Source organism: Neovison vison, chromosome 4 (assembly GCF_020171115.1).
Source record: "Neovison vison isolate M4711 chromosome 4, ASM_NN_V1, whole genome shotgun sequence".
Taxonomy (NCBI): domain Eukaryota; kingdom Metazoa; phylum Chordata; class Mammalia; order Carnivora; family Mustelidae; genus Neogale; species Neogale vison.
Genome location: NC_058094.1, coordinates 190,495,087 through 190,513,940, shown reverse-complemented (window position 1 = coordinate 190,513,940; position 18,854 = coordinate 190,495,087). Strand labels below are relative to the sequence as shown.

At 43.8% G+C, this 18,854-nt stretch overlaps 1 protein-coding gene across 8 annotated transcripts in view; it reads left to right on the top strand.

Annotated features, from left to right (window-relative positions):
* Window positions 1-18,046, top strand: part of ELMO1 (engulfment and cell motility 1) — a 526,031-nt gene extending 507,985 nt beyond the window's left edge. For all 8 annotated transcript variants that reach the window (XM_044246376.1, XM_044246377.1, XM_044246379.1 and 5 more), the window contains 3 exons: window positions 1,738-1,820; window positions 10,950-11,027; window positions 16,623-18,046. In XM_044246376.1, the coding sequence (XP_044102311.1) occupies window positions 1,738-1,820; window positions 10,950-11,027; window positions 16,623-16,823 (362 nt within the window). In that variant the 3' untranslated portion in view covers window positions 16,824-18,046. The remainder of the gene's footprint in view (window positions 1-1,737; window positions 1,821-10,949; window positions 11,028-16,622) is intronic.
* Window positions 18,047-18,854: the final 808 nt, after the last annotated feature.

Here is an 18,854-nt window from a genome sequence, read left to right as displayed (position 1 = left end):
TCAAAGGTAAACAATTATGCCACTCCAGAGAGGCCGCATTGCTGCGTTACGCTGCAGGAACAAACAGCTCCCAGATCTCAGGGGCTTACGGCAAGAGTTTATTTCCCAATCATGTTACTGGCCTGGGCAGTGGAAGGACTGTTCCACACGGCCCCTCAGACCAGTGGCTCCTGTGCCATCCCACAGCTGTGCCATCTGGATGGAGCGTGTGGCCTGTTGGGTTTCTGAAGGGAGGCTGGTGGACGTGGGCTTTTTACTGCTTCCTTCAAGAAGGGACATGCATGCCATCACTTCTCATATTTCACTGGCCAGACCTCATCATATGGCCCACCTAACTGCAAAGGTTGCTGGGAAGTGTAGTCTTCCATATGCCCAGGAAAAGGAGGAAAGCCAAATATTGGTCAGCACACGTGATGCCTGCCAATGCAATCTAGAATCAGGACTGCAAGATGAAGGAGCTGACTTGGTGAGACAGACAGCAGGGAGTATGTGCAGAGATTCCTGGAAGAGTTAATTTCAACCCCACTTTTCTCTAGGGTTAGAGAAAGCTCTAGGGCTGTCAATAGATTTGAGCAAAGTCTTAGCAATTTTAGGGGACCTGGGAAATATGAGCTTTTAAAGGGCCTCCCTGTTGTATCATTTTGATATTCTGTATGTTTCATAATTTCATCTTCATCCAAATCTCTCCCCCACAATGCAATTCCTCAGTAAAAGTATATGAACCTTAATTACAAAATCTCTCATCATCTTCGTCATTAAGGGAGTCTGAGGCATTGATTATTAGAAGTTTCTTCAAATCCTAAGTGGGCCCCAGGATTCACAGTCCCTTGTGGGACTAAAAGATTAGGGATTGGAGAGGGACAGGTGACTTCACAGTTTTAAAAAGTATGGTTCCAAACCATCTTACTGCCTTCCCTCTCTTCAATGCTCTTGACAAGTTTTAAATGTACAAACCTGTCTGCATCTTTTATCTTCCTCCAAGTCCTGAGGAAGACATGAGATAACATCATTTTATCTAACTGCATTATTCTCAGGATCTCCAAGATAAATACCAGCTACAGTTTCCCTATCAGAAAATAATGTTCCCTTTCTTTAATTGAGTTTGCTTTCATTGTCTGTAAAATAGGGATTTATACACACACACACACACACATATACACACACCTGCCTCACAGAGTTGCTGTGAAAATTAATGAGATGGTAGAGAATGAGAATTTGGAGAATGAGTGTTCAGATCCAGATCGATTTTTTTTTTTTTTTTTGGTAAGGTTGCTTCTCCTTGTTATCCAAAACTCAGAATTGAATAGATGCAACTGCTGTAGCAAGAGATAGCAATGTGTGTGAAACACCTGGCGTTGCTCCTGGCAGCAGAAACTAATACCAGTATTAGTACCACTGGTGGTAGTATTATTACTGCTGATTCTGATTCCATCACCTTTACACAACGATGATGGGTTTTTCTAAGGGATTTGTTTTAGTGAACCAGATTCTGCTTGTGAACATAGATTTTTCTCCCAGGGATGCTTTTTAGCAGAATATAAGAATCCATTTTAGTTTCTAGGCCTGGGATTTTGCCTCTTACTTCTCTTTCTCTTTTTACCTCTTTTCTTTCCTTGTGTTGCAGTAGTTTCAGGAATGACAACAGTGTTCGTAGACTCTGGGCTCAGCCCTGCTTCTTTCCTGTCATCTCCGCTCTCCCACGGTGTAGTGACTTTCATTTTCTCTTCTGAATTGCAGTGCCGGTGGCAGATATCAAAGCGGTGGTGACGGGGAAGGACTGCCCTCATATGAAAGAGAAAGGTGCCCTTAAACAAAACAAGGTACGGTTTCCAAATTGTTGCGAACAGCACTATCTCACGGAGCAGCCAGAGACGGCGGCGGGGTGGGGGGGATGCCCAGCCCCACACTAGGAGCAATGCACGTGTGCGTGCGCGTGCATGTGTGTGCATGTGTGTGCTTGTGCTGTGGCATGTCACTTGCTCAGCTCTCCTTTTTCCTTTCTTGACTGCTTTTATATCCCTTAGCCTTATGCTTTCACTGATCACTTTCAAATCCCTCTCCCCCACCTCTTCCGTTCTCTCCCTTCCTGTCTCCTGACAACCCTAGAAATTGCCTCCCCACTGTTGTCACTCAAGCCGCCCTCGAGCCCACTCCCCTCTTCCCCACCCATTCTTTGGGCCTCTCCTCACTTCCCATTTATGTTCATGCTCTTCCTTCCCTGACTTCCACTTCAGTCTCTTCCATTTTCTCCTGCTGTCCTTACCTTCTTGTTAGCCTCCAGAGTCTCTGTGAAGCCTGGGAAAGAGGACTCAAAACATTTTAGAAAATTTAAGGGCATGGTAGCCTTCAGCGTCATGGAAAGTATGTGAAATAACTCAAACCCTTATTAAAGGGGAAAATTTCCCCGAGAGGTGAATATTGCTTAAATCGTCTTCATATCACAATATTTTTCACCCTCCCCTCCTAGTTACCAACCAGGTGTTGATCATAACAGCCAGGGCTCCATACTAGAGAGTGTGGGAGGAGGCACTATCTGAAAGGATGGAAGAATTTCCTTTGCCCCCACTTTGGAGGTATTTGCCCTTGGAAGGGCCAACCAGGGAGCCAATTCTTTGTGTCTACCTCTTGCATCTTGTGATACACAGTACCCATCCATGAGCAAAATTATCTAGATAGATCTGGGTGCTCCAGCCACCTTGGTAGAAAATACCCCACAGATCAGTTATACTGTAAAAGTACTACTTAGGAGGATAAACATACTGTAAAGATACTGCTGAGAAAACCGACAGCAAGATCATTTGTTCTTAAGTAACATAAGTAAAACTCACCTCAACTCAGTGTGAATTCCTTCTTTGTCAAGCCTATCACAGCACTATCATATAACACACTTAACTGACAAGCACACTGATACAACAGTGTGCCTCAGAGTCTGTGGGTCACCTGTTACACAACATTTCTCTCTTGTTCGTGATGTGGGGAAATAGAGTTTGTACCACTCATCAGACTTCAGAGGAGCATCCTTAACTATACCAGCAGGGTCCCAGTCTTCATGGTTTGCCTCCTCAGCCACCTGACATGCAGAGCACAGTCTCGGGGAGCACTGGCTCAGCTCAGCCCCATGGTTCTAGAACACTTGGAGCTGAGCAGGAAAAAGTGTGGGGAAATTGGCAGCAACAAGTGTTTATAACCCAGAGAAGGCCAGGAAGGGTGTAGCTGGCAGCAAAACAGACTGCCAGGACTCATGTGCTCTGAGTATGAATGGAGAGCATTAGGTAAAATACATTTGGAGAGATTGCTTTCAGTTCCAACATGTAAGGTGCTTGGGAATTTTCACTCCTATCCTTATAGTAAGAAGAAACTGAATAAAGTGAAAGTCAACAATTTTCTTGGACCTATCCAAGAACTGAGGTTGCAGGGCAAACCACCACCCTGGAATCTGAAGAGTCAAGGGCATCCTGAGATCCATAGCCTGATCTGCTCACTTGGTGCAAAAGCCACAGGAGCTAGAAATCATAGGATCCCTTAAATGACCATTCTGATAAATTGCTGTAGGCTGAGTGTGGGTTAGTGTGACATTGAGAAACTTGGGGTTGCAGTCTTCTGGGGAGCATACTTTCATGGGCTTTACCTACTGTAACCCTAGCAGATTCTCACAGTGAAGAACTGAAAAGGACCACCCTTCATGTCTCTGGCAGGGAAAAAGAAAGAGTAAACATGAAATATGCCAGAGCGTTCTCCATAACAGAGTTCTGTCCTCCAGACCCCTTTTTCCTATCTAAGGCAAGAACTCTTCTCCCATTTCATCTCATTTTAGCCTTTCTGTCTCAACCATGGTGTTGGGGTAAGGGAGACATAGTCAAGTCAGAGCCTAAGGAAATTGATAGGAAACTCTGCAGCCAGGCAGAAGGGGAGAGGATAGGAAGGGAAGTCTATACCATTTGAGAAGGTGAAATCCAGAAGATACAGAGCCCCTAAAAGATGAAGACTTAATTGGCAAATTATTGAATGTTCTTCATCACCCATACCCTATGAATACACTAATAAGACTCCAAGATAATAAAACATTGGATTAGGGCAGAAAGATCTGCAAAACATCAACTGTCTCTGAAGAGGAGTACTTAGGGAATCCCAAAGTCAACAGAGGAGATGAAAAACGGGAACACTAGAGGAATTTGAAGCCTCTGGAATGTATAGCTACAGCAAATATTGAACATATCCCAATTCCTTACCAGATTAACATACATCGTCACCATAAGGGTCTGTATCTCTCACTTTCTGTTGCCTAACATAACGTGTCTGGATCTCAACAAAAATTTTAGGCATGCCAAAAAGTAAGAAAAAATATCCTGAAGAAAAGAACAAAGCAATCATCAGAACCAGACTCCATTATGACAAAGATGCTAGAATTATCAGACAGAGAATTTAAAATAACTAGATTATAAATGTCTTAGGATCTAATGGGAAAAGGAAACAACCTGAAAGAACAGATAGGTAATGTAAACAAAAAGGCAGAAACTCTAGAAATGAGTCAAAAGGAAAGGCTATAAATAAAAGTACTGTCACAGAAGTGAAGAATGCTTCTCCTGGGTTTATTAGTAGACTTGATGTGGCTAAGGAAAGGGTTAGTGCCTTAAAGATGAGTCAATAGAAACTTCTAAACTGAAACAAAGAGGGAAAAAAATGAAAACCCCAAAGAACTGAGAGACAATTGCAGAAGGTATAACCTATGTATAATTAGAATACCAGAAGAAAAAAAGAATGGTGCAAAAGAAATATTAAATCAAGAATGGCTAAGCACAGTCCAAAATTAATGACAGACATAAAACCACAAATCCAGGAAATTTAGAGAACATTAAAGAAGATAAATGTGCAAAAACAACAATAACAACAACAAAAACCTCACCCATAACATTTAGGCATGTCATATTCCAAATGCAAAAAACCAAAGGCAAAGAGCTAACAGGATAAATTCCCAAATCCATTATTACATGGGGATTTCAATACCTCTCTGTCAGTAATTGATAGATGAAGCAGAAAGAAAATCAGTAAGGATATCGATGACTTAGAACAGCACCATCAGTCAACTTGACCTAATTACCAGTAATAGAAAATCCACCTGACAATGCAGAATACACATTCTTGTGAAGCTCACAAGAGGCATTCACCAAGACAGACCACATTCTGGGCCATAAAATATATCCTAACAAATTTAAAAGAATAGCAGTCATACAAAGCATGTTCTCAGGCCAGAGTGGAGTTAAGCTAGAAATCAGTAATAGAAAGATAGCTGGAAAAATCTCACCAAATACTTAGAAATTTAAAAATACACTTCTACATAGTTCAAAGGACTCTCAAGAGAAATTACAAAATAAACTACATGGAGCTAAAATGTAACATCAAGATGTGCAGGATGGGGCAAAAGCAGTGCTAGAGGGAAACTTATAATATTAAACACATATCTATTAGAAAAGAAGAAGTATATAAAATCAATAAAGTTTCCACCTTATGAAGCTGGAGAAGAGCAATTTAAGCCTAAAGCAAAGAGAAGAAAAGAAATAATTAGAGTTGAAATCAGTGAAACTGAAAACAGGGAAAATCAACAAAAGCAAAACTTGGTTTTTGGAAGATATTAATAAAACTGATAAAATTCCAGCTTGACTAACCAAAAAAACAAACAAACAAAAAAGCAAGAGAGAGAAGAGAGAAGACACAAGTCACCAATGTTGAAACAGGTGTGGAGATGATGATCTTATTGACGCATATGACACGTGTGGGTGGATGTGGCCTTCCTGTGTCAGATTCCTCTCCCTGTAGAGGAGACCAACAGAATAGAGTAAATGACATTTTCCAGTCTATTTTTTTTTTTTTGTCATGACCTTCATGGGAAAGTGGATAGATGGATGGATGGATGAATGGGACACACTGCTATAAAAATACAGATACGTTAGCAAGTGGAGGCTCTTCCCTGGTATTCACTAATCAAGATGTTTCAGTCAGTCACCCCCTGCTCTTCCAGGCTACCTTGAAGGCTGAGATAGGCAGTATCTCCCCAAGCCTGATGCTTTCATTGCCTGTACATGAAAACCGATTGTCTTGCAAAGTTTCCAGCATTCATACACCTGGTTCCTCAGGCAAAACATCAAAAGGCAGAAAGGAAACCCATGGTTCTAAGACTTTCCTGCTTCAATCCCCCATACCACACCCCTTCTTCTAGTACTCCACAGGCCTACTGCTCCTTACCTCTGGGACTTCTGGTAGAAAAGGAGATTATCTGCAGCTTAAAAAGAGAGCTGACAAAATGTGTCCACAGGAGATCTGTCGGTACATGGTAGTGGGCAGTAACCAATGTGTGTTACTGGCTCTTCAGACAGTTTTTCCAACTAGTGGGTAGGTTCTGACATTTTGTGCTATGGGACTTTGGTTAGTTCAATCGCTGAGCAAGGCAGACTTCAACATTAACATCCATAAGGGAGACACCTCGTTCATAGCAATACATTGGTAAAGGATCAGACTTCTCACTCGTTCTGCATCTGATATGCTGGGTACTGTCCAAGGTCCTAGGAATAGAAAAGGAAAGGAACCAATCCGACCAGGTCTCACTGATAAGAAATAGGAATGTATTTCACATAGCAGAAGCTTCCATCTCACCATGTCCTGGAATCCAGCTTTTATTTTTCTTGTGTGATTCATGAACCTGCCATAAGAAACAGATTATACTAGAAGCTAATGTTCTAGCATCAGCTTGAGAACCCTGGTCTTAACGCAAAGGCCTTTTATTGAGATTTGCTTCATTTCATACTCATGTGAGATTGAGTATCTTCTTTCTATCAGGTCTGAGCCAGGAACTAGTAATTCAAAGATAAATACAACCTAGCCCCGGGTGTCTACTAGATGTAAGACTCATGTGCCAACATGCAATGATAATCCAATGTTTTGGTCCACTTCTAGGACATTTAAATACAGAGAGAGCCTGGGAGACTTGAGAAAGGCTCCTGAAGGAAATGGTGTCTGAGGTGGGTTGAAAAGGAATTGCTAAGGGAGGGAAAGCAAGAAGAAGACTTTCTAGGAAGAGGAGAGAGTATGTGAAAAGGCACAGGGTGCTTCCAACATAGGACGGAGCATCCTCTGATTGAGAAACATTGAATTCAGAGTATAGGATTGAGAGACAGAGAGAGAGGACCAAGAGAAGAGAAGAAAATAGGTTGGAGAACTACTGCTGGTAATGCTAAGATAGATTGGGGCCAGAAAGTTATAGCTGCCCAAAGAAGGCAGTAGCCTCTATTATTTTATGTACTACATGAGTGAGTAATCTTTGCCTTCTAAAATAGAAACTCAAACTCACAGATCTATAGATGAGCAGCCGTGTATTACAGCTATGAAATCTACTGCTATGCCTATAGCCATATTAAGCACACTCACATGCCAAGTTATATCCTGTGTTTTTGCCCTCAAGATGACCTGAGGAATGGTAGAGAACTGACACAGCTCAAGGGAATGCTGGGAAAAATGGTCAAATGGGACCTTTCACCCCAAAACAATATAAGGAATGGCGGCCAGCGCCTCTACTAAAAATATGTTGCATAGGACTCTTGTATTCAGTCTCTCATTTAACCCCTGGAAAATGGCACTCTCCAAAACAAGGTACTGTCCATGCCCAGAATTTCTCTGAGCCTCCCCTGACCCAGCATGCCTTGTCACTGCTTGCAGGCCCCAGAGTTGAGGATGGGGTCAGAGACCCCAAGGCATGATTGTGAGAGATGGGAATTAATGGAATAGAGGATGAAAATAAGGAGCTCCTGAACACAATTTCTCACGGAATTAAATCCAGAGGGAATAAAAGACCTTAGGTTGTGAGTAGCAGAGCCCCAGAGCATCAGATGTCTGAATGCTGTGGAGTGTGATGAAGCCCCTGAGGGGGACACTGCCCCAGATCTGAGACCGCTCCGCTACCACCTCCTGGCACCTCTGTCCCTCACAGACGGTTTGGACAGGTGGCAGCTTCTAGAGTGTTAGTCCAAGAGGTGCCATCACTCCCAGCTCTGTAGCCTCTATGCTCGAAGTGCTGAAGAGCTGACCTCTATCAGTGACTCAATGACAACAAGCCAGGAACGTCAATAAAACTCATTATAGGCGATAGCAGCCTTTAATGCAGGCGTGTGGATCAGAGAATTAATTCCTCCCACCCCTCCTCGGCAGCTTTGGTGAAATGAAAGTGGGGATTGACATTCTCACGAATTTCCCCTTTCCTGCCTGTGTTTATCAGGAATCTAGGTCATGACGACTCTGCTCCTTCACGTCCTCACTGGTTTGCGCCTTAGGAGGGCAAAACCCAAAGTTGGCAGGCCCCCTCCTTTCTCTCCCTTCTACAAGCCTCTGCAGGAGAGAAGGTGTCCCAAGGACAGCCACACGGACAGTCTGGTCTCAGATGACATCAACACCTAGTCAAGAGGCTGCGTCTGAGCTCTGATGGTGTTTACCCTGGCTGTCATCAGCAAGGGGCTGATTCATGTGACTGCCTAAGCAGAGCACCAGTTGTCCAGCCTCCGCCCAGAAATCCATTTGTGAATTTCACCTCTGAAGATCACCTAGGGCCATCACCATATACTGACGGGTCATTCACAGCAAAGCCCATCCTTTCCTTTTTCCCCATCTCTCAAGCAGGAGTCAGAGAGTTTTCCTAATGAATGATATTGAAATTAGTATGAAATCATCATTTATGTCAGTGTTCCTAATCTAATATCTTTATGAATTTTCAAGATCAGAGCTTATCATTTTATTGAAAAAAATTTTACATTTAAAAAAAATAATCCCCTATGATCCCAGCCCCTTAACATAATTATTTTCATTTCCCATCACTTGCCTCCAGTCTCTGTCCACAAGTAGACATTGTTCCTAACTGTGATCAGTATGTAAATAATGTTCATTTCTCCTGATTTTTGTCACTCAAGATCAGATCTTCATAACTATTATGCTAAATGGCTGGCTGAATATATTTCTCTGTTAATTTGTGATTTCTTTAATGGTTTACCCAAACTGGGGAAGACATTTATTTGGTTCTCATGATACATTCTTATAGGTAATAATGTGTGCGGTGTTGGCTTGCTTTTCGATTTTTTAGGACTAATCCCAGAAATGGGATCCCTGGTTCTTGATATGGATTGCCTGACTGTTTTTTGTTTGTTTGTTTATTTTAAAGATGACACCAAATTATGATGCCACTAGTAGGGCCCATGACAAACTCAGAGTCCCAAGAGAGATGTCAAACTTAATGGAAAAAACGTTTTGGTTTGTTTTGGTGAACTCTTTTTTTTTTTTTTAAGATTGTATTTATTTATTTGACAGAGATCACAAGTAGGCAGAGAGGCAGGCAGAGAGAGAGGAGGAAGCAGGCTCCACGCTGAGCAGAGAGCCTGATACGGGACTCGATCCCAGGACCCTGGGATCATGACCTGAGCCGAAGGCAGCGGCTTAACCCACTGAGCCCTCAGGTGCCCCTGGTGAACTCTTTTTAAAAATATCATTGATCTTCACTGGGCAGGCATGAATAGAGGCCCGAGGAAGAAGTAACGAAAATGAGGAGAGAGGTAGTTTGCAGAATAGCTCCCATTCCTGACTTGGCCTTCTTTCCTTCACTTACTCCTATTTCTGGCAGGGTGAGGAGGCCGAAGGGTTTGAGATACTGGTAGTTCTGGGCTCAGAACAAGAGCTGCTCCCTCTTAATGAGGGGGCAGCTGGAGACGAGTCAGACCCAGACGAGCCCCACGAGAGCCCAAATAGCCGGATGGTTGATTGTGTGGGCTTCCAGGTAATGCTAGGCAAGAATTGTTTAACCCATTTGAAAGTCTGAAATCTGGAGCCATTGACCTTACCGGTCTGCTTTCCATCTTCTTCCTGGAGCATTCTTGCTGTGAGTTACTGGCCAAAGGCAAATCCTCTGACGGGTGTTAGGCAGAGAAGTATGTGGAAAGATCTGCCCTCCTAAGGAATTATGCAGTCTCTGTGTGTTGTAACAATGCAGAGCATGGATACACTTGGCCCTTTCCCTCCAGATTAGGGGCTTTTAGGGTGTTGAGATGTTCCATGACTGTCTTCCAAAGGTTGTGTCCCGCTAACTGCTCAAAGTGATAGAATAATCATTGTCCCCAATAATGCACAGCACATATAATATGAGAAGTATATTTTAACATACATACTAGACATGACATTGAGTGTTTCAGCCAATGTCATACAGCTACAGTGAAATGACAGTCACTTACTCCTTGGCCCTTTTGGGTCTGGCTCATAGCCTACAGATAGCAGATGCTCACCAGTGAATGAACCCATGTATTCTAACATTGGGCTCTTGCTTGACCTTTATACTCTGTAGCCTCTGGATAACATCTAAGTTTTATGTAGCCTTTGCTCCATAGTACTTCAAAGAGCAAAGGACCTAAAGATAATGAGTTCACCCACAAGCCTCATTGGCTTCCATGTAGCTTCCATGTTTTAGGAAGTTCATACTCCTATGTCTGTTTGGGAGTGATCAAAGATAGAGCAGCCCTTAATCTGCTGGTTGGGAAAGAAGTTACTATTTCTCAGGTCTCCCTAGACCTAGAAGGGAAAAGCTAAAGGAAGAAGACTATCATGGCTTTGGGGTTATGGCTTTGGACAACGATTTAACTTCTCCAAGCTCCTTCCCCTACAAGAGGAAAGATCACACTTGCTACAAGGATTATCTTGAGAATTAAATGAGTTTGTTCATGCAGACCTCCCCTAAATAGAAGGACATGTGCTGTGAACCTTGATAAAAACAAAAACAAAACAAAAAAGAAAAAACCACTCCTTCCTCCTGTCAGCCTCACTGCTGCCTCTCACATCTGGACTCACTCTGTTCGATCCGCAGCCACTTGTACCTGCAGAACCAATGTGGCCCTTTTTCTCAATGTGGTGTTTTCTCTGATTCCTTGTAGGAGGTGCTCGAACTTGCTTTCTCCATCTTGTATGATTCAAACTGCCAACTGAACTTCATAGCTCCTGACAAGCATGAGGTAAGGGTCTCAGTGGGGTTAATTTGAGAGAGAATGTCACTTTTTCCTCTTGCTAGAAAAACAAGCATGAGAGAAATATTGTAAAGAAATTTCACTTAAAAAAAAAAAAAAAGCCTGCCTACGAAAAATCATGAACAAAGAAACATCTCGTTGATTTCGAATAGAATGGAAACTTCCTTTTTTTAAAAAATATTTTATTTATTTATTTGACAGAGAGATAGAGATCACAAGTAGGCAGTGTGCAGGCAGAGGGAGAGAGAGAAGCAGGCTCTCCGCTGAGCAGCGAGCCTGATGTGGGGCTCGATCCCAGAGCCCCGGGGTGATGACCTGAGCCGAAGGCAGAGGCTTAACTCACTGAGCCACCTAGGCACTCTGAATGGAAACTTCTTTAAAAACTGCCAGTTACCACAGATTCAGCCTCTTACTAGCTTGAGCACGAGTTCATGGTAAAGAAAGAGAATGTACAAATGCTTCAGCAAGGGCATAATTGTCAACCCTGAGGAAGAATCAGCCTTGAGGAAGCTTTGGTTTCCATTGAGTATTGGATTTTGAGTCAGGATCTTCCCAAGATAAACTTGTCTCTATTCTTTAAAACATTGGATGAAGTAGGTTTTCTACCATGTTTCCTTAGGTTATTTTAAGAGATTCAGGGCTGTCTCTGCTGTTGGAATTTTATTTTTAAGATGATTTTATTCCTTTTTGACATCTTGTTATATGTATAATTTGTTTTTCTTCTTGAAGCACGCCTGTCAGCTATATTTAAAATATTTAGCATAGATCTAGGAAAATGTATTTGTAAGGTGAAGTACAGCTATGGTTGATGTAACTCGTTCTCTTGTAAACGAGAGCCCAGCGTTATGCTCCAAACTCTTTTATTTTTAGATGATACCATTCAAATTTTTGTTTTACATGTGGTTGCATAAACAGCTTTTAGAAAGGAATGGAACATTTTAATAGAATCTGACTTTTGTTTCCCATTTCCCCTAGGAGACTCTGCTCATTTAGAAGTTATTCAGTATCTGCTTTTCACTGGTTTAAAGCTTTTGAATAAAATCGTACATCCCAAAGAGAGAGGAAAGATTAGATGCAAATCCTGCATTTAGAATGGTGCTTAAATGTAATTCTGTGTTACTTGACATTTAGTTTGCAAAAGGGTATGACTTTGTCTTCATCTTTCTGAAAATAGATACTGAGGCCTACTGCTTCTCTTTTTAAATAAAATTGTGGTTATATACAGGCAGGCCACCGTATTAAGAAGGAGAACTCTGGATGTTATTTAAATCTAGGCAAGGCTGTTTTCTCCAGTGTGCATTAATTCCAGATAAGGACAAATGTTCTCCGACTGCCAAATTTTTATTTGTAACTGCCACCTTTTATTGATACGGGGAGGTGAAAAATGCCATACACTTGTGAACACTTCTCATTTCTTCAGCTCTCTTTCATATGTATTACCTCATTTTATTTGCATAATCACTCAATAAAACAGGATGTTTTATTATAGATATCTTCATTTATCATATAAGGAGAGAAGCCTCCCAAAATCGAGTACCTCTATATTAGTAAGGATAATAGTAATTGCAGCTAGCCCGGATTTCTCTCTGCCAGGCACCATCCCGTGTCTTGTGGATGTTCACCTCACTTAATCTTCATTATACCTCTGAGAGAAACAAACTATTATGCCCATTTGATAAAGGAGGGAAATGAGTCACAAAGAGGTTAAGAAGCCTGTCCAAGGTCAAACTAGTAATAAGTAATAGAGCTGGAATTGAAACCACGGAGCCTTGCTCCAGGGTCCCTGTCTCCTTGGTCCCTGCACTGTGTAGCTAGGGAGGCAGGAAGCTGGACCAGACCTCCCCGCTTCCAGCCTGTGCCCGTTGCCCATTGTGGGCAGTTCATCACCTCAGGACTAAAGTGGCGCCATCTGTACCCACGCCAACGCCCAGTTGCCCCCCCCCAGCAAAGCAAATCCAGAAAAATCATTTATTGGTAAATATCCCAGTGTGCCTCTCTAAGTAACAGTGTCCATGTTGAAACCAACTATAGTACCATTCTCACAGCTGATTTGTTAACATTTTGATACCACCAGCCATGGCTGGTTTTCAGACTTCTCCCCTTGTCTCCTTTGTGTGTTTTATTTCTTCTACCCTTTGTTCAGATCAGCATCCAAATAAGATCCATGCATAGCAATTGGTCAACAGGTTTCTTCGATTTCCTTGAATCTATAGGTTCCTCCCTTTCTCTCTCTCTCTCTCTCTCTCTCTCTCTCGGGAGCATCTGCTTGTGCTCTTCTTCCTTGCAGACCATTCACTGAAAAAACCGGGTCAGCTGTCTGCTAACCTTGCTGAGAGTCTAGATTTGCTGATTATAATTAGGAGTATTTGTTCACTGTGGCCACTGTCACAAATTACCGCAAATTTAGCGGCTTAAAACAACATAAATGTATTATGTTATAATTCTGGAGGTCAGAAGTCTGATGTAGGTCTTTGGGGGGCTAAAATCAAGGTACTACCAGAGCTGAATTCCTTTTTGGAGGTTCTAGGGTGAAAATCCATTTCCTTGCCGTTTGCACGTCTAGAGGCCACCAGCATCCCTTGACCATGACCTCCATTCTCCCACAACTGTGGTGGTTGAGTCTCCACACCACCTCATTCTGACCTCCTCCTGCATAGTCAAAACTCCCCCTCTCCCTCCCTTCTCTTGCTAAGTCCTATCCTGTTTCCCTCTTCCACTTTTAGGGACCCTGGTGATTACATTAGCCCAGCTGGACAATCCCAGAGGACTTTCCTATTTGCAGATCAACTGCTTAGCTATTTTAATTCCCTTTGCCATGCACCCTAACATACTCACAGGCTCCAAGACACGATCTCCCTTCAAAGGAGGGTGTTCTTCTGCCTACGGCAAGCTGCACTGTTATTTCATGGTTATCTGTTTCCCATGTTTCCAATTGAGTGGTAGTCAGAGGATTCATCTAGTTGAGGCTCAACTTTGAGCAACAGTGATGTTATATTCTTCCATGGTGTTTGGTTGGCTCTCTTTGGGGGATATTAGCAGCCATTGGTGATTTTGGCCTAAATCCTTGGACCCGTTAAACATTGGGAAGGTTGATACCTCAATTTTGTCTTTCCTTCCTCTTTATTAGTGGAAAATTGGCCTCATATTTCAGGCTATACAGTTTATATGGAATAGAGAGGATAAACCCTTGACCATCCTTGTCATTCTTCAGAATAATGCACGTCTTCCAAATGAGGACAGCAAGTTGGTTTTGGTATTTGAGCATCATTATAAAGTAATGAATTTAAACATATTTGTGTTTTAATGGGTTGCAGTGATTGTCATGGTCAGTGTCCAAATAATCCTGTCTAGAGAAAGTAGGAGCACCTTCTGGTTGGCTTCTAAGTCCTACTGACATGACCCCAGATATCAACTTGGGTCATCTTGGACCTAACTTGTAGTCATGTTGGATGACATGACAACTTGTAGTTGGGCAACAAGTTGGACAACTTAGAGTCATGCTGCTCTGACAAAATATGCCTGGTTTATCTGCCTTTTCTCCATGGAGCCATGGTCCCTTCTGGTAGAAAGTGGTATTTAGCAACCAGAATCTGGCCATTAGCTGTGCATACTATTACTTGGTTGGTCATTATTTTTAGGCCTTTTTAGGGGAAGAGCTAGAAGTTACATTATTTCTTTAAAGATAAAATACATTTTAAGTTCATTTTGATACTTTGAACTCAGATTCAGTCCTACTGAGTTTTTATTTATTGGTTGATGTACTCTTTAATAAAATTTTCTGGGCCTGCTGCTTCTCAAAAGAAAGGCGCCACAGAAGTGTTGCTGTGGGTTAATCTGTACTGGGAAGCTGGCCAGAACTGGGATGTCTGTACAAAAAGCAGTAATCCCATGACTTAGGGATTTACGGTCAAATAGTGTTAGAGCTGGAAGGGGCCTCAGAGCGCATGGAGTTCAGTGGCCCCCACATCTGGAAGCGTATCAGAATTAGCTGGAAGCTTTTCTAAGTAAAATTTACTCACCACAGATCTACAAGTCAGGATCTCCAGGGTAGAACCTCAGTATCTATTTTCAGGAAGGCTATTTATGTGGAAAGTAACGTTTAGAGGAGTTCAGAATCTGTCTAAGGTATTCGTGTGGACGGGAGTACTAGCAGACATCTCTTAGCGGTCAGCTGGTGTTTAGATGGGTTCAATGCTTTGGCATTGAGATCACAGAGCCAAGGTGAAGTTCTGCACTTCAGGGCTGCATTACCCAGACACACATCCTGGGGGTATACCCACGGTGCATCTCCTCGGCTTAAAAAGTCCTGCCACTGGTGTGCCTCATGGGAAGATTCCAGATCGCTGTGGCTTAGGGTTTGTAAAGGGCTTGCAGTCCTATAGTACATTTTGCTTGAGATCTGCTGTTATGCTCCAGGTAACCACAGTGTAAAGGACAGGATACGTATAGGGTCTGGAATTATAACTTGACCCAGGGAGGGCAGAAGAGGGGGCGGCAATCTAGAGCCCATTCTAGAAGGAAGTCTAGTCTGATGGTAAGAACAGAACAAATGCTATCATAGAGATCCTACAGAGGACTAGGAGATCCTAAAAGGTGAGTGGAGCACAATATCCAGAACGCAGGCTGTTCTGTCAGAAGCTGGCAGCGGAAGCTAGTTTGGCCAACACATATCTTGGCTCTAATGCCAAGGCCCAGGACTCTAGGAGGGAGAAGGAGAAGAGCAAAGCAGGTCCTCAGATAAAGGAAGCAGAGTTTCTTTCTTCAAGGAGTCCACAGTCTACTGGAGAAGCAAAAGGCATGGTCAGTTTTAATGAGAAAGGAAGAACCAGTTCTTAGTTGAGTGCTCCAGAGGGCTTTCCAAGATCAGTGCTGTCCCCAGGAACCAGGCTTCCCAGACCCAGAGGAGAAAAAACCTGGAAACTCGAGACTGAGGGAGAAGAGACAGGCAGCCAGTCCACCTCCCATGAAGATCAGCCAATAATTTTAGCCATTTTGTCCCCCAGACACTGAGCAGCAGAATGTTATTGCCCAGCCCTTTGCAGAGAAATGCTGGGGTGGGACTACCATTGGCTTCGGGCTGAGAGCCTGCTGTCATCGTGAGTGTTAAGAATCCGGAAGGAGAGGCAGAGATTAGCCACTAGACTAGGAACTATGCTTGGAGTCAGGAAAGAAGCAGGCTTAACTTAAAGCTGAGTCCGGCGTGCTAGGATATGTCCAACCAATAGCTTAAAAGCAGACTCACTGGTAGAATGTTGGAGGTGTGATGTTGTGAGGTCACACAGAACTCAGATCCTCCTGCTGTTACAGAAGAAGCATCATTTGCACTGAAGAGTGCAGGTGCACTAGAGTTAGATCACCTGAGTTCCGGTCCCGCCCACTCCACCTGCTACCACGTTCCTCAGCCTCTCGGCACCTCGGTCCTCTCACCTGCAAACCAGAGATGTCAACTTGATAAATTGGTGATGGAGGCAGAGAACTTAGCACAGAGCCCAGCACATGCTGAGTGCTCATTTTTAACTACTGTCACTACTCTGGTCATTGTCATCAGTAGTCAGTTACCCTTGTCACCCCCTTTTCCACCAGTACTGTATCTGGACGGATGGGCTGAATGCGTTGCTGGGGAAAGACATGATGAGCGAGCTGACCCGGAATGACCTGGACACCCTGCTCAGCATGGAAATCAAGCTCCGCCTCCTCGACCTGGAAAACATTCAGATCCCCGATGCGCCTCCCCCCATCCCCAAGGAGCCCAGCAACTATGACTTCGTCTATGACTGTAACTGAAGTGGCCGGGCCCAGAAGCGCCCCCCTCCAAAACTGGAAAATCGAGCTAATGGGAGAGAAGAATGAAAACACACCCACGCCTTGGAACCCTCTCGCGGTCAAGAGAAGCTGTGGGTCAACACTGTCTTTGGCCTCGCCTCTAGCCCCAGCATTCTTCTGCCCCTACCTGGCGTCTTGCTCACTGCCCTGATTCTGTTTCTAGACTCCATTGCTTTAGGTCACTTCCCACTACTGCAGTCTCCTGGCGGGAGCAGAGCAAAACCCACCACCAATAAGAGAGCCAAAGGGCCCTTCCATCCAGACCCCCTGCCCAATGCCCAGCAGGCACATCCTCCCTCCCTGGAGGGGGCAAGCGGCAGCACCAGACTGCCCCAAAGCCTGCCCATTAGACCGAAGGGAATGCCCCAGTGCTTGTGTCTGGAAGAAACAGCCTAGCTGCCAGAGAAGACCAAACACCACCTCCTCGTTCCCCTTCTCTCTGGAGTCTGCTCACATCCCCAGTTCCCTGTGATTTGAAATCTGCTTCCACATCCCTTCCCTCCTCTGTGCAGGCCTTTGCCTTGTGCTGTTCCTCTCTGGTTCCAGGAGCAGCAGCAGCTTCGTCAGAGCCGTGGCCGCACCGGGTCTCCCGGACCCAGTCCCAAGTCCCGTGCCCACTTCACGTCTGCACTGTGACCGTGACCAACCTTCCTTCCTCGCCAGCTAGTCTTGGGTGTCCTCTCTCTGCCCCAGCCCACGCCTGCCCTCTTCGGGCCTCATAACCTCCCAGCCTCTTAGCCGAAAGCACAAATGGTGAAATCAGTCGTCATCCCCATCTCTAATATACTAAACCGAAATGCCTCTGTGGCAGGCGGCCCCCCTCGACGGGTTTGGTGTGTTTGGTGTTAACCTTCTCCTGGGGGCTCTGCTATAACACAGGCCCCTCAGGATGGTCAAGCTGTCAGACATCCAAGTTTACATCATTGTAATTATTACAGGTATTGACAATTTGCAAGGGTTGGGGGTTGGTTGGTTGTTTTGTTTTATTTTTGTTTTTTTTTTTTGCTTTGTTTTTGTACAAAAGAGTCTAACATTTTTTTGCCAAACAGATATATATTTAATGAAAAGAAGAGATACATAAATGTGTGTACTTTCAAGGTTTTTTTTAATTATTTTAATCCTAAACATCTTCCTGAGAATAACATTCCCTTACACATGCTGTGGAATAAAATGAATTGTGATGAGTTGGGGAGCCGGTGTTTTGATTTGGTGACTTTCTACTTGCCATTTGGTCTTTAGCATCACTCTAGAGCTTGCCAGCAATGTTGCTGGCCCCACCCCAGACCTGCAGAATCAGGGGACTGGTGCACACAGCAACTTTTGAGAAGCGCTGGCTTAGGGGACTCAGCCACGGCTAGGTCACCCAAGACTCTGAGCGTCGGTAAAGCACGTTCCTTCTAAGAAGACCATCTCAACTCACAGCATAAGTCAGACCCATTATATGAAAATACAAGTATTTATTTTGCACTGTTGCCTTCCTGACGGGGACGTTCCTCTTTTCTTCCCCCTCACCATTATAGGATGTCCAGAACTGACCAAATTAAACACATCACACTTTGAGCGAGCGCATTTAACCATGGAAAAGACTGCAGCCCTATGGAGCAGAAATAAATTCAGTCAAAAATGAAATAAATCTAACCACGAATTAATAAGATACGGGTCAGAGCCCCGTAAAGGATTTTTCTGAGGTCAGTTCCACCGGACGCGTATCTGGATCATAAAGTCTGAGGGCTGCGAGGGCTGTCAGAGACGTCCAGGCGTGCAAATGCAGCACAGGCCGCTCCGGACTCACCACCAGAGTGTTCCATGCCTTCAGGTCACTGCTCCGGACCCTCATCAAGATGTGCAATTACAGATTCAGTTGAGTTGAGATGACATGGTCCAGGGCCCTCTATAAATTGCAAGAAAAAAATCCTTTTTGATCCATAGTAATTCACAGGCAATTATGCTTCCCATCAGAGCACTCGTACCTGACTGTCAAGTCGATGTGTC